The following is an 11433-nucleotide window of genomic DNA, read 5'->3' as shown; positions in this document are numbered from 1 at the left end:
GAAGGGCCCAGCAGGAGCATGGGAGGTCCTGCTTTTTCCCTGAATGGAATGAAAAGTAAAAAAGCCAGAGGCTGGGCTGGTACTTTTCATTCCATCCAGGAAGAGCGCACACGAACTGCTGAAACTTCCTTAGTCTGATGAAGGGTTTTTGAACCCAAAAGCTTGCTTAATAATTGTTTTCCAGCTTTTTAAGTTGGTCTAGTAAAAGATATCAGATTCACCCAAAGAACCTTGTCTGCCTATATCCTTAGACTTGCACGGCTACAACCTACACCCTAGGTATTTGGAAGCATTTCTCTCCGCAATTCTGTCCTTTATGCTATAATCATGTTGTCTGAGATGATTGTTTTAATTACGAATCTTGAATGTCTTCAGAATTACTTACGGATGTCAGTCTTCAGCTCTGTGATGTAAGTATCTCTTTTTTCTTATGTCTTACGGTTCCAGGTTAGAAACCAGTACCCTTCTACCATCGTATTATCAGCTGTTCCAGTGTTTTACCAGTATTCCTTACAACATCCTTTTCTCCTCCAGTGAAATAGCAAAAGGCTTGATCATAATTTTTTCATCATTATTCCCCATAGTCAGCTCTTTTGTAATTGTGACAAGTTTCTTTGGCTGGGAATCCGGTATTCCCAGTGATGCATGTCCCCCATGCTGTATCTTTCCTTTTTTGGATTGTTTTATCAGCCTATTAATCATGCCCTCTTCCTTGCTGTAGGCTTCACTAGACTGATTCTTGCTGCCATGTTTCACATGCTGCAATATTTATGTTGGGTCATAAAAGAAAAGGACTTCATACCTGTAAAGTTAAACAGGATCTTGACTGAAGAGAGCCTGTTACATAAGTGACCCAACTGCAGCAACACTCTAACCATATGTGTAGTGCACAGATTAACAAACTTCCTTGTGTCTCCTTCAGATTTTTCCCTCTTGCTATTTTAGATGACCTCCTGAGGTCCCTTCCAACCCTAATTTTCTGTGATTCTGTTTGTTCGCCTTCCTTCCAAATTTCATCCACGTTGCTACAGATTGACTCTGGGTCTGAGCCACTTAAGCACTTCCCAGGTTCCTCTTGCATTTGACCACAAGCCTGACCAGCCAAGCTGGGTGATGTGACACTAACACAAAGGCCAGGGCAAATTGTGGTCAACATGCCGTCGGGCTAGGCAGTTCCAATCCGGCTCAGACACAATGAAGTGCCATCACGTGGACAAGCCCCTGGCACATTCACTAGGTAGTTGCAACATCTGGTCAGTTTCAAAGACATTTTGACCCGCTGTCGGGGCGCCCTAGCCATACTGCAGTAGTTATATCCCCTCCAACAAACTCCTTGCTTGCTGAAAGGGGGCTTAAGAAACACAAGTAAGGTCTCGGGATAACACAATGTGGTGCGTCTACACCAGGGGCAGGCAATTACTTTGGGCAGAGGGCCGCCTACTGAGTTTTGGCAAGCCAACGAGGACTGCATGATGAGCAGCCCAAGGCAAATAAATATTAAGTTTCTAAATTTTTTAGGGGCCCAGCAGGCCAGATAGCATAGCCTGGCGGGCCACATCCAGCCTACAGGCCGCATTTTGCCCACCCCTGGTCTACACATTCACTGATGTGCTGTAGTTACAGGCAACCCCCCCTTAGCGCTCTTAATTGGTTCCTGAAAAACCAAGCCTGAAACGAAACTGAAAGTATTTGATGAGCAGAAACAGCAACCGCAACTGTTTTTAATGATGACCGTGAGTGTTATAGCAAAACTCGCTGAGCGCCAAGTGAAATCAGGTATCCATTTAAAATAAGCGTTATCACAAAATAGCGCCAGGCAAAGCAGCATTAAGCAGGGGTTGCCTGTACTGCATAGTTGAGTACTTCCTCCACGAAGCACTATCCGAATGCTTACTGCGCGGTAGCGCCGCTGGCACAGTTTTGTGACGGTCGCCAGTGGCCTCATAACACTGCGGGAGCTAAGCTACCGCGTGGCTACTCAGCTACCGCGTAGCAAGGGTCTGGTGTGGACATCCTGCATGCCTCCCCCTGAGGAACTAAGACGCTGGCTGTCCTCAGCCTTTTGGGGCTGAAGGTACCCTCGCCAGACGCGAGTCCCTCTTGGCAAGTGGTAGCTTAGTCTCCCTCCAGTCGTGAGGAATACTGGGGCGACGTGAGGTGCCCCGCCCTCTCCCTGCGGCACCCCTGAAGGGGAGAGTCCCGCGGGACTCGCGCCGCTCCCACATGCGCGCGCGCCGCCGCCCGGGCCGGGCTGTCCCACCATTTGGACCCTCCGCGCTTCCCGTCCGCCGCAGTTGCCCGGGCCGCGGAGGCGCTGCTGGGACGCGAGCGCGGAGGCAGGGCCGGTCCCCACCCCCAAGATGGCGGCGGAGGCCCCCGAGCGGTTCTGTGTAGCCGAGGAGCGGAGCGGCCACTGCGCCGTGGTGGACGGCCACTGTCTCTACGTGTGGGGGGGCTACGTGGTAAGGCCGCGAACTCGCCGCAGGGCACCGCGCGCGGGGTCTGTGTGAGGCGCGGAGGGGGAGGGGGATCCGCTTCGCGCGCCTCGTCCGCTGATTGGCGCGCGGGCGTTTCGAATCGCGTCAGCTGCACGTTCGCGGCCCAACGGCTGTAACGGCCCTAACGGCCACTCCCGGCTTCCACATGTCTGTGGGGTCCCGTGTCTCCTTTCACGTCCAGCCTCTCAGATCCCCGCCACTGACACACTGTACCTCACACCTCCCGTGCGCATACTTCCCGGGTCCCCCCGAGGGGTCCTGCCAAGAGAAGTGGGGCTGGAAGGGGCCTGCAGAAGCCGCGGTAGCCTTGTGCAAACCAGCCTGGGCAAACCTACTGTCCGACCTCTGGGGTGGCCATTCCTCCCGTTTTATAGAGGACAGGCTGGTTTTCTGCTGCTGTCCTATACAGACGAAACAGGGCACCTTTGTGTCAGACTGGGAGAAGTCTGTGGAGGAAAACAGAGGACATAAAGGTGTCTGGTTTCCTCTCAGTAGGACAGAGTACAGGTAACCCTGGCTTAGCACTCTTAATTGGTTCCTGAAAAAACAAGCATTAAGTGAAACTGAAAGTATTTGATGACCCAAGATGGCGACTGCGAGCGTTATAATGAAACTTGCTGAGCGCTAAGTGAAACCAGGGATCGATTTCAAATGAGCATTATAGCAAAAAAGCGCTAAGTGAAACAGCGTTAAGCGCGGGTTGCCTGTAGCAGAAAACCAGGCTGTCCTCCATAACACCGGATGAATGTTCACCCTACCAACCCCTCAGCAAAATGACACCGTCACCCCATGCAGCACAAGATGTCACACCCCAACCTGTCATGGGTAAAGCTGGGGGAGCACGGCAGCCACTGCCCTGCTGTTGTACAAGGTTGTTAATATACACTTGAGATCCTGGGGAGAGGATGTGCAGAAAATCCCCGCAGTCTACCAATCTGACCATGGAAAAAAACTCCTTGACCCCAAGTATGGTGTCACTCTTACCTTGAATAGAGGGACAAAAGCAGGGGTCGGCAATTCTTTTGGCTGGACGGCCACTTTAGGCATTTTGGTGAGTTATTTGGGTGGGTACGGGTGAATTGATACTCTCTGCCCCGGGCCTGTCCACCCTGCACCTGCTGAGTGCTGGACAGGACAGGCAGGTCAGCTGGGACGACCACAGGCAGGGCACGCTCCACTGGGCAGATGGGACAGGGTTGTGGGCGCACAGGGGGCAGCACCCGGGAGCTGGACAGGCAGTGACAGCGCAGGTTCAGGCCTCAGGGCAGAGACGTGATCCACTCCCTGTATGTGTTGCTGCCCACGGTCCTGGCCCCTGCCCACCTGTCCCGCTCCCGGATATGGGGGGTCATGGTGGTGGTGATGGTGGGGTGTGTGTAAGCCAAACAGTGTCTCAATCCTTGTAATAAAATAAATTCTAAATACCTCTTTATTTTGGCATTTGATTTTGTTTCTTTTATCATGGTAAATCAGCTCTCCCTGCCCCCTTCGCTCACTGGGACGTGGATCCAACTGCAGCTGTCTTCCACCTCCCCACCCCACCCCTCTTTGTGGCACTGAGCAGCCCTGGTATGGGGGGGTGGGGGGAAGGCACAGGTGATATGGCCTGTGCTGTTGCCCCTCACTCTCAAGCCACAGCCCCCCCAGCCCTGCAGGTTCCTCTCACTCCTGACCCACAATCCCCTGGCCCTGTCAGTGTCCCTCGGTCCCAACCTGCGGCCGTCCACCCCCAGCCCTGCAGTATATGAGGAAGGTGGAGTGTGGGTACAGGTGTTGCGGTGGGGGGGTTCACAGGTCATGCAATGGGGGAGGCGCATGTGCCTCCGCAGATTTACCTGGAGGGAGCTATTCTTCACTTCCTGGCTGCCACATGCATATTTGCACGGGGGCATGCTGCATGTGGCATCCCCTGCGTCTCTGTCCTCCCAGCCCCACGCAGCCCCTTGCAGGCTGGAATTCTGCCAGCCTGCAAAGGGAAATCCGTAGTTTTCCATGGTTTTCTCCTTTAAAGGGGGAAAATCCGTGTTCTTCTCCTTTTTAAGGAAGAAATCTGTATTTTTCCATGGCAAACAGAAAACCCGGATCCATGACTGTCAGCCATTCAGAAGACTGCAACCTTCTCTCAGAGGTTTTTTCAGGAATTTCAGATCTGGTCTCCCTCATTTTTCTGGGTTCATTCTTCGAGGACCTAATATTGCTTTTGAGATCTTTGCCCAGAGCTGAAAGGGCAGGGGTATTGAATACCCTGTGTTTTGTAAGCTACAAGTTTGTAATAAGCTGTAATGGTCTATGAAGCATATCTGAAACATATTTTGCTTACCTTTTTCTTTATAGTCAATTGAAGAAAATGAAGTATATTTACCAAATGATGAACTTTGGATCTATGAAATTGACACTGCATTATGGTAAGTCACATTTTTTATTATTAATTTACAAACTGCTGCTTTGACTGATTATTATTATTTATGGTAAAAATGACTATTGTTTCAGCTACATAAACTAGGCCTATTTTGTGTTTCTATAAACTTGTATTCTGTCCCTATCTGTAATATAGAGAACCTGTGTAAAGGTAGGCAGTTTGCTAATTTGTGCTTCTAAGTTTCTGGGTACTTAACTTGGTCAGATTTGCAGAAGTACAAAGCACTCAAAACAGCAACTGAAGTTTGTGGAACTATTCTTGAATATTCAAACACTGTTATACTAAGCATCCTGCAAAGCCAGGTTTTAGTTGTGTCAGACTTGACACCCAAAATTAGTGAATAATTTTTACTTGAATCTCTCTGTGCCTTATTTTCCCACTGTAAAATGATGCACTTCATCACCTTACAATTTTAGGGACATTTAAATATTAGAAAACCCCACGAGGAAATCAGTGATTCCATAAATTAAGTTCTGTCTATCCTTTGTACTAAATGAGGCAGAAATTCTGTGGAAAAAACGGCATGTGAAAATGTAAACACTGGATCATAATGCATAGGCACAAAAAAAGTCCTTTAAGGTTGCACAGGCAGCCTTAATCCTGTGGTGTTTCTTAAATGTTGAGTGTTTGACCTTGCAGTCTTAATAACATTCTTTAATATATTTTTCAATATGCTTTGTACTTAATCATTTTAGGTACAAGATTAATTAGAAATAGTTTTTCCACCACAAAGCCTGAATCCAATACAGTCAACTGTAGTGATCTTTCTGATATTACATACGACCAAAGGTATTACAGCAACTGTGGGACTATATAATCATGTAGTCCCACTTGGTCACTGTCCTGAAAGAAACTCACAATCTAATAAGAACTAAAAGGCAAGGTTTGAGTAAGAGCAAATGAGTATAAACTAAGCACAAATATAGTTAAGTTGGACATTTGAAGGACCATAAAATCACTGAAAATATGGAACAAACTTTAATTAGGAAAAGTTGGAGAACAAAAGTCTTCGAATTGAACTTTTTAAATTTGGTATTGCATGATACAGTTGCCTTTTATAGCAGGGTATTGGCTTCGATAACCCAGGAAATTCCTTAGGTGTATTGCTTACACTCCTGCATTTCCTAAACAGTTATGTAGGAACCTAATTATAAGATTTAATGAGTTTGTTGAATTGCAGGACAATGCACCTGATGGAAGGAGAGTTACCTACCTCTATGTCCGGAAGCTGTGGAGCTTGCATTAATGGGAAGCTGTACATATTTGGTGGATTTGATGATAAAGGATACAGTAATCGGGTAATGTTTTTTTTAATACTGAGTGTATTGTAATTGAATGACTAATAACAGAGACTTCTAACAAAGCAGAGAACATTTTACAGTTAAACAGAGAAAATCTAAGGCTGAAGTTTTGGTTTTATTTTAGAAGTGTGCTTTCAATTGTGGATCTCATTCTGTAATCTCTGAGCTGATGCACAACTCCCTTTGTCTTCACTGCTAGTTTTGAAAGGGTTATGGTAATGCCAACATGTTAAGATTTCAATTTTTAAAACTTGCTAGTATTTCCCTAGACTAATCCTATTTCTAGTGGAAAAATAAGTTTGCTGCTATAATTAGACTTATTTCACATTTTCACTTTTTCTTTTCTCTGTAGTGGCTTGTTGGTTATTTCTTTGGATGGTCAGATAATAATTAGTCAATATTAATAGGATGGCTGGTTTTCCTGATGATTGTGGACAACTGTTAAATGCTAATCAGTAGTGAAATATAGGAAATAAGTTATTTTAGTCTATTAATGCAGTGGAAGCATTAGTGTCAGTGCCAGTTTAGATTAGTAAACAAGTTCATATGCTTTATTTACAAGAAGCACTGATTTTTAAACCCCTAGTTTATACAGTCCAGACTAGGTCAGGCAGAAGTGTTTCAGGTTGTTAGAAACAAAGGGTGAAATACTGGCCTTGTTGAAGTCAATTACAAAACTTTAGTTTATGGGTGTCAAACTGGTTGGCCCCCTGGGCCAGATCTAGACCACAGAGCTCCTTGCAGACTGGATCTGGACCCACCTCTGGCAACAAGGCAGGTGACATCTGGGAGCCATGGGGATGAATGCAACTCTTGCTCACCCCCACCACTTCTGGCACACATCCCCAGTGGTGTTCCTTATTCTGGATTTCAGCAAGGGGTCTCATCCCAGCTTGCCCCACCCCCAAATTCTGCACTTCTCTGGGAGCCCCATGGGCCAGATGACAAGGCTCTGCAGGACAGATGTGGCCTGTGGGCCCTGTGTTTGACATCCATGTTTCAGGTGACTTCAGATGTGCAAGATTTCATTGCTTCTAGCTGTACTTTGCTTATGCTTAGTCAGTGGATCAATCTCTTTTCAACCTAGTCACTACATGCTACATTGACTTTTTTTAAGGAATAATTATGATTTTCTTTTGCTCTTTTTCATCACAGCTATTGATGAGTTGTGCTTGATTCTTCAAAATCATTTACTTTATACTGAAAATATTAATTTTTTCTTTTAAGCTATATTATGTTAATTTGCGAACAAAAAATGGAACCTATAGGTGGAAAAAAATTACAAATTTTAAAGGTCAACCTCCTACACCACGTGACAAGCTTTCCTGCTGGGTGTATAAGGACAGGTAACATATCAAGAATATTTTTAATACCTATTAATCAAAGGGAAGAAGTGCTATAACACAAGGTTGGGACTCAGGAGACTGTAGTTCTGATTATGACAGCCTGTGTGGCTTTGGAAAGATTTCTTCACTTGTACCTTCATTTTCTGTAAAACTGGAATAATAGTACCTATAACTTCACTTTGGAGGGGTGTTGTCAGATTTAATTAAAAGTTGTGAAGTGCTTTGAGGGTCTTGGATAATAGGCACTATGCCACATTTTTATTTTATTGATTTAAATTATTTATGTATATATTTTTATTTAATATGTACATTTTTCGAAGGCTCAATACTTACATTGTAAGAGCTACTTGGCAAAATTGGTTTTTAAATGTAGCTTTAATTATTTAAATATATTAAACTAAAATATGTAAACATTTTACTTCAGATACTATATTTTTCATGGAAGAGTCTAGATAGGAAAGTAGCATTGGTCATTAGGAAAACGATAAATAGCATGTAAGGCAGTTTGCTGTGAACACCATTGTAAACAAAGATGATATACAATGTATGTGGACCAGAATAAACATTTAATTGATTTCTGTATTCCGTGGCTTTCAAGAAGTGACACAATTACATGATGTCTCTTAATACTGTACTTCAGTTTCAAAATTCATTCCCTTGCTTTTGCAGGTTTGTGTCAGGCACATTTATGTGTATGGTGACTCTACCTGCATCATAAAATTAGTGTGCTAATGAATTAGTTAATATGCTGCCCTTCCCAACAAAGCCTCAGCGTGATTTACACTAAGAAAAACAGAATAACTTAAAAACAGGAGAGCAGGAGGGTCAAAAGAACTTAAAAGGGAACTAGAACATCAATATATATAGTATGAAATGTTTTCCTTTGTTTACAGATTAATGAAGGAGAGGTTAATTGATTCATATTTCTAAATGAAATAAGAATTAAAAGGTGCAGTTTATCAAAATACTAAACTGAACTTTCATTTAAAACAAATTGAGTTCTTCAATTTTTTTGTTCTTTCAGGTTAATATATTTTGGTGGTTATGGATGTAGGAAACACAATGAACTGAGTGACTGTTTTGATGTTCACGATGCATTTTGGGTAAGAGACCTGTGAAATGTGTTACCGTTTTAGAATGGCTAGTTCCTTTTGATTATTGAAGAATAATTGTTGCACTGCAGCCAATTGGTATGAGAGATTCTGCTTTCTCTTTAATTTGTCACTATGCATTTTCATCAATATTAACTTAGAATTTAATCTTCCATTTAAGATTGAAGTCAAAGTTGTTTTTCCTACATATTGTAGGAACACAAGACTGCATTTTCCAAATAAAGGGACACAAACATATTATTAAAGTAGAAAATGGGGGATATTTTATTCCATTCTGAAATTTCCATTTAAAGAAAATTCTAGCATTGATTTCCTTGAAGTTATAGTGGGAAATGTGAATATGGAACTTTAAATATAATCAAATATCTTCACTTATTTAATTATACACAGTAAGCATCTTTATTTTAAGATGTCTGACTTACAGTATCCTAATTGGAACATGAATAAGCAGACTCTTTGTGTGTGAGCAACTGTTACTACTATTAACAAGAGCTAGATGAACATTAAGAACAGGTCCCTTAAATCAGTGGCTCTCAACCTTTTTAATTCCGGGACCCATTTGCCAAGATCAATAACTTGTCCTGTTCCACACCCCACCGGCGCTGCCAATGCCCGGCCCAAAGTCCCTTGCCAGAGCCCCTCACCCCCAAGCTACAGCCCCTTATCCCCCTCTGGGCCATGATGATGCCCCTCACTCCCAATCCACAGTCCCCTGTGCCTGCCCAGCCCTGCCAGAGGACCTCCAGATACCCCATCCCGCTTGGGCTGGAGCATGAGTGCAGGCCCCTATGTGTATGGGCCCTGGCCCTGTGCCAGCCATCCAGGCATGCAGCTCCCCACTGCAAAGAACCACCCCCACCTCCTTCCCCTGCTGAAAGGTCAGGCACCTTCTCGCCAATCCCCATGCCCTTCTGCAGCCCTGCATCTGGCCACTGTCCTCAGCACCTGCGCACACACGCCCTCCGGACAGCCCCCGGGACTTCCATCCCCTGCTCCCCATACACTTATCTGCACTCAATGGCTGGGGCTGCTCCCATGACCTAGCCTCACTGTATGCTGGCCATGTGCATCTGCCTATGTAGATGCACGCACACCCACTGGCTCCAATTGTCCCAAGAGACCCACTTTTGGGTTGTAACCCACCAGTTGAGAAACACTGCCTTAAATCATATATTAGCATTAACCTACAAGAAAATATCTTACCGAGCAAGAATTGCCCCCCCCCAGACTTGGGAGGCGCCAGTTGCCTATGGGGGGGAAGGGTAAACCTCCACTGTGGGCTTCTCCCCTGCCTGGGAGCCAGCCCCACTGGGCTGCTTCCCCCCCACCCCTGGCTCTGTGCCCAATGCAGGCGGGGGGGGAAGCCCACAGTGGGGGCTTTGTTCCCCCTGCCCAAGCTGGGAACTGGGCTGATCTCCTGGCCACAACCCTTCTCCACTGGCAGACCAGCTGGAGGGTGGGGGACATTTCCCCCGACTCCCTCCTCAGCTGGCCTGCTGCCCCAGGAGGGGGCTTGACCAGGTGATCAGCCTGGATTCCAGTTTGGTTGGGGGAGTAAAGCCCTTACTTCAGGCTTCCCCCCACCTGTGCTGGGTATAGCTGGACTTGCCCTGCTCTGGGTGGGTGGAGGGTGGGAACAGAGGAACAAAAGCCTCACTGGGGGCATCACCCCTCCCCCCTTGCCAGGGAGACCCCAACTAGTGGTCTGGTGGTGGGATAGGGTTTTCCCCCCATGCCTTGTCCTTAGCCTGCCTGGGCTGAGGAGGGGGAGTGGCTGGGGGACTTGTCCAACTCTGGGCATGGGGGAGAGAAGGTGAAATTCCCTGCTGGGGTCTTCCCCCTTCCCCTGTGCCAGGGCAATCCCGGCTGGCGGTCTGGTGCCAGGGTGGGGGCAGTTTCCCCCATTCCTGCTTCTCAGCTGGCCAGAGGCTGAGGAGAGGATGTGGCTGGGGGGATCGCTGGTCTCTGGGCTTTGTGCAGTGGTGAGCAGGCTGGGAGGCCTGCTCTGGCATCCTCTGGGTACTGGTATGGGCCACTGAAGGGGTCTGGCTGCTTTTCCAGGTTGAAAAGTGAATGTCATTTCACTTGCTTATTGATTCAATCTAGGGGACAGTTCAGAGAAATCTGCAGGATTGAATGGATTCAGCCTCAGGCTTTTTGACTGTCTGTACTTAGCCTAAACGTTTGATAGTAAACTTTTCTAAATCATGGCAGTCTAAATTCTGTTTTCAAAAGTTTCTTCAGCGTTTAGAGGCCCAAATCCCATTCCCTTTCAATGACATTTGCACTGCAAAATGTTTAAATCATTTTGAAAATGTTACTAAGTGTATATTGTTAAACTACAAATAAAGACATGAATCATAGAATCAATGAGTCAGAAGGGACCTAGACAGATCATCAAGTCTGACCCCCTGCCATGGGCAGGAATGAGCACTGGGGGTGGGAGGGGTCATAAGACCCCAGCCAGGTGCCTATCCAGTCTCCTCTTGAAGATTTCCAGGGAAGGTGAGAGCACCACCTCTCTGGGAAGCCTGTTCCAGGCTCTGGCCACCCTTACAGTGAAGTAGTTTTTTCTAATATCTAACCTAAACCTATCCTCCCTCAGCTTGTGGCCATTGTTCCTAGTGACTCCAAGGGGGGCCCTGGCGAACAGCCTTTCCCTTAGTCCCTGTTGGTGGCCCCTGATAAGTTTGTAGGCAGCCACAAGATTCCCCCTCAGTCTCCTCTTGCGGAGACTGAAGAGATTCAGGTCCCTCA

The 11433-nt window shown here is 46.2% G+C and overlaps 1 protein-coding gene across 4 annotated transcripts in view; it reads left to right on the top strand.

Annotated features, from left to right (window-relative positions):
* The first annotated feature begins 2322 nt into the window (after positions 1–2322).
* Positions 2323–11433, top strand: part of KLHDC1 (kelch domain containing 1) — a 56266-nt gene continuing 47155 nt past the window's right edge. The window contains exons 1-5 of one of the 4 annotated variants that reach the window (XR_002097578.1): positions 2323–2462; positions 4833–4903; positions 6098–6215; positions 7446–7564; positions 8589–8667. Coding sequence is in view for 3 of the 4 variants with exons in the window: in XM_019518334.1 (XP_019373879.1) it covers positions 2361–2462; positions 4833–4903; positions 6098–6215; positions 7446–7564; positions 8589–8667 (489 nt within the window). In the remaining variant the exon portion in view is untranslated. Of the gene's footprint in view, positions 2463–4832; positions 4904–6097; positions 6216–7445; positions 7565–8588; positions 8668–11433 lie in introns of those variants that run through there. The other 3 variants (XM_019518334.1, XM_019518335.1, XM_019518336.1) reach the window with 3 other exon arrangements.

The sequence above is a fragment of the Gavialis gangeticus genome, unplaced genomic scaffold, assembly GCF_001723915.1.
Source record: "Gavialis gangeticus isolate Ggan-Ray unplaced genomic scaffold, GavGan_comp1, whole genome shotgun sequence".
Classification (NCBI taxonomy): domain Eukaryota; kingdom Metazoa; phylum Chordata; order Crocodylia; family Gavialidae; genus Gavialis; species Gavialis gangeticus.
This window is presented reverse-complemented; position numbering and strand designations above follow the sequence as displayed.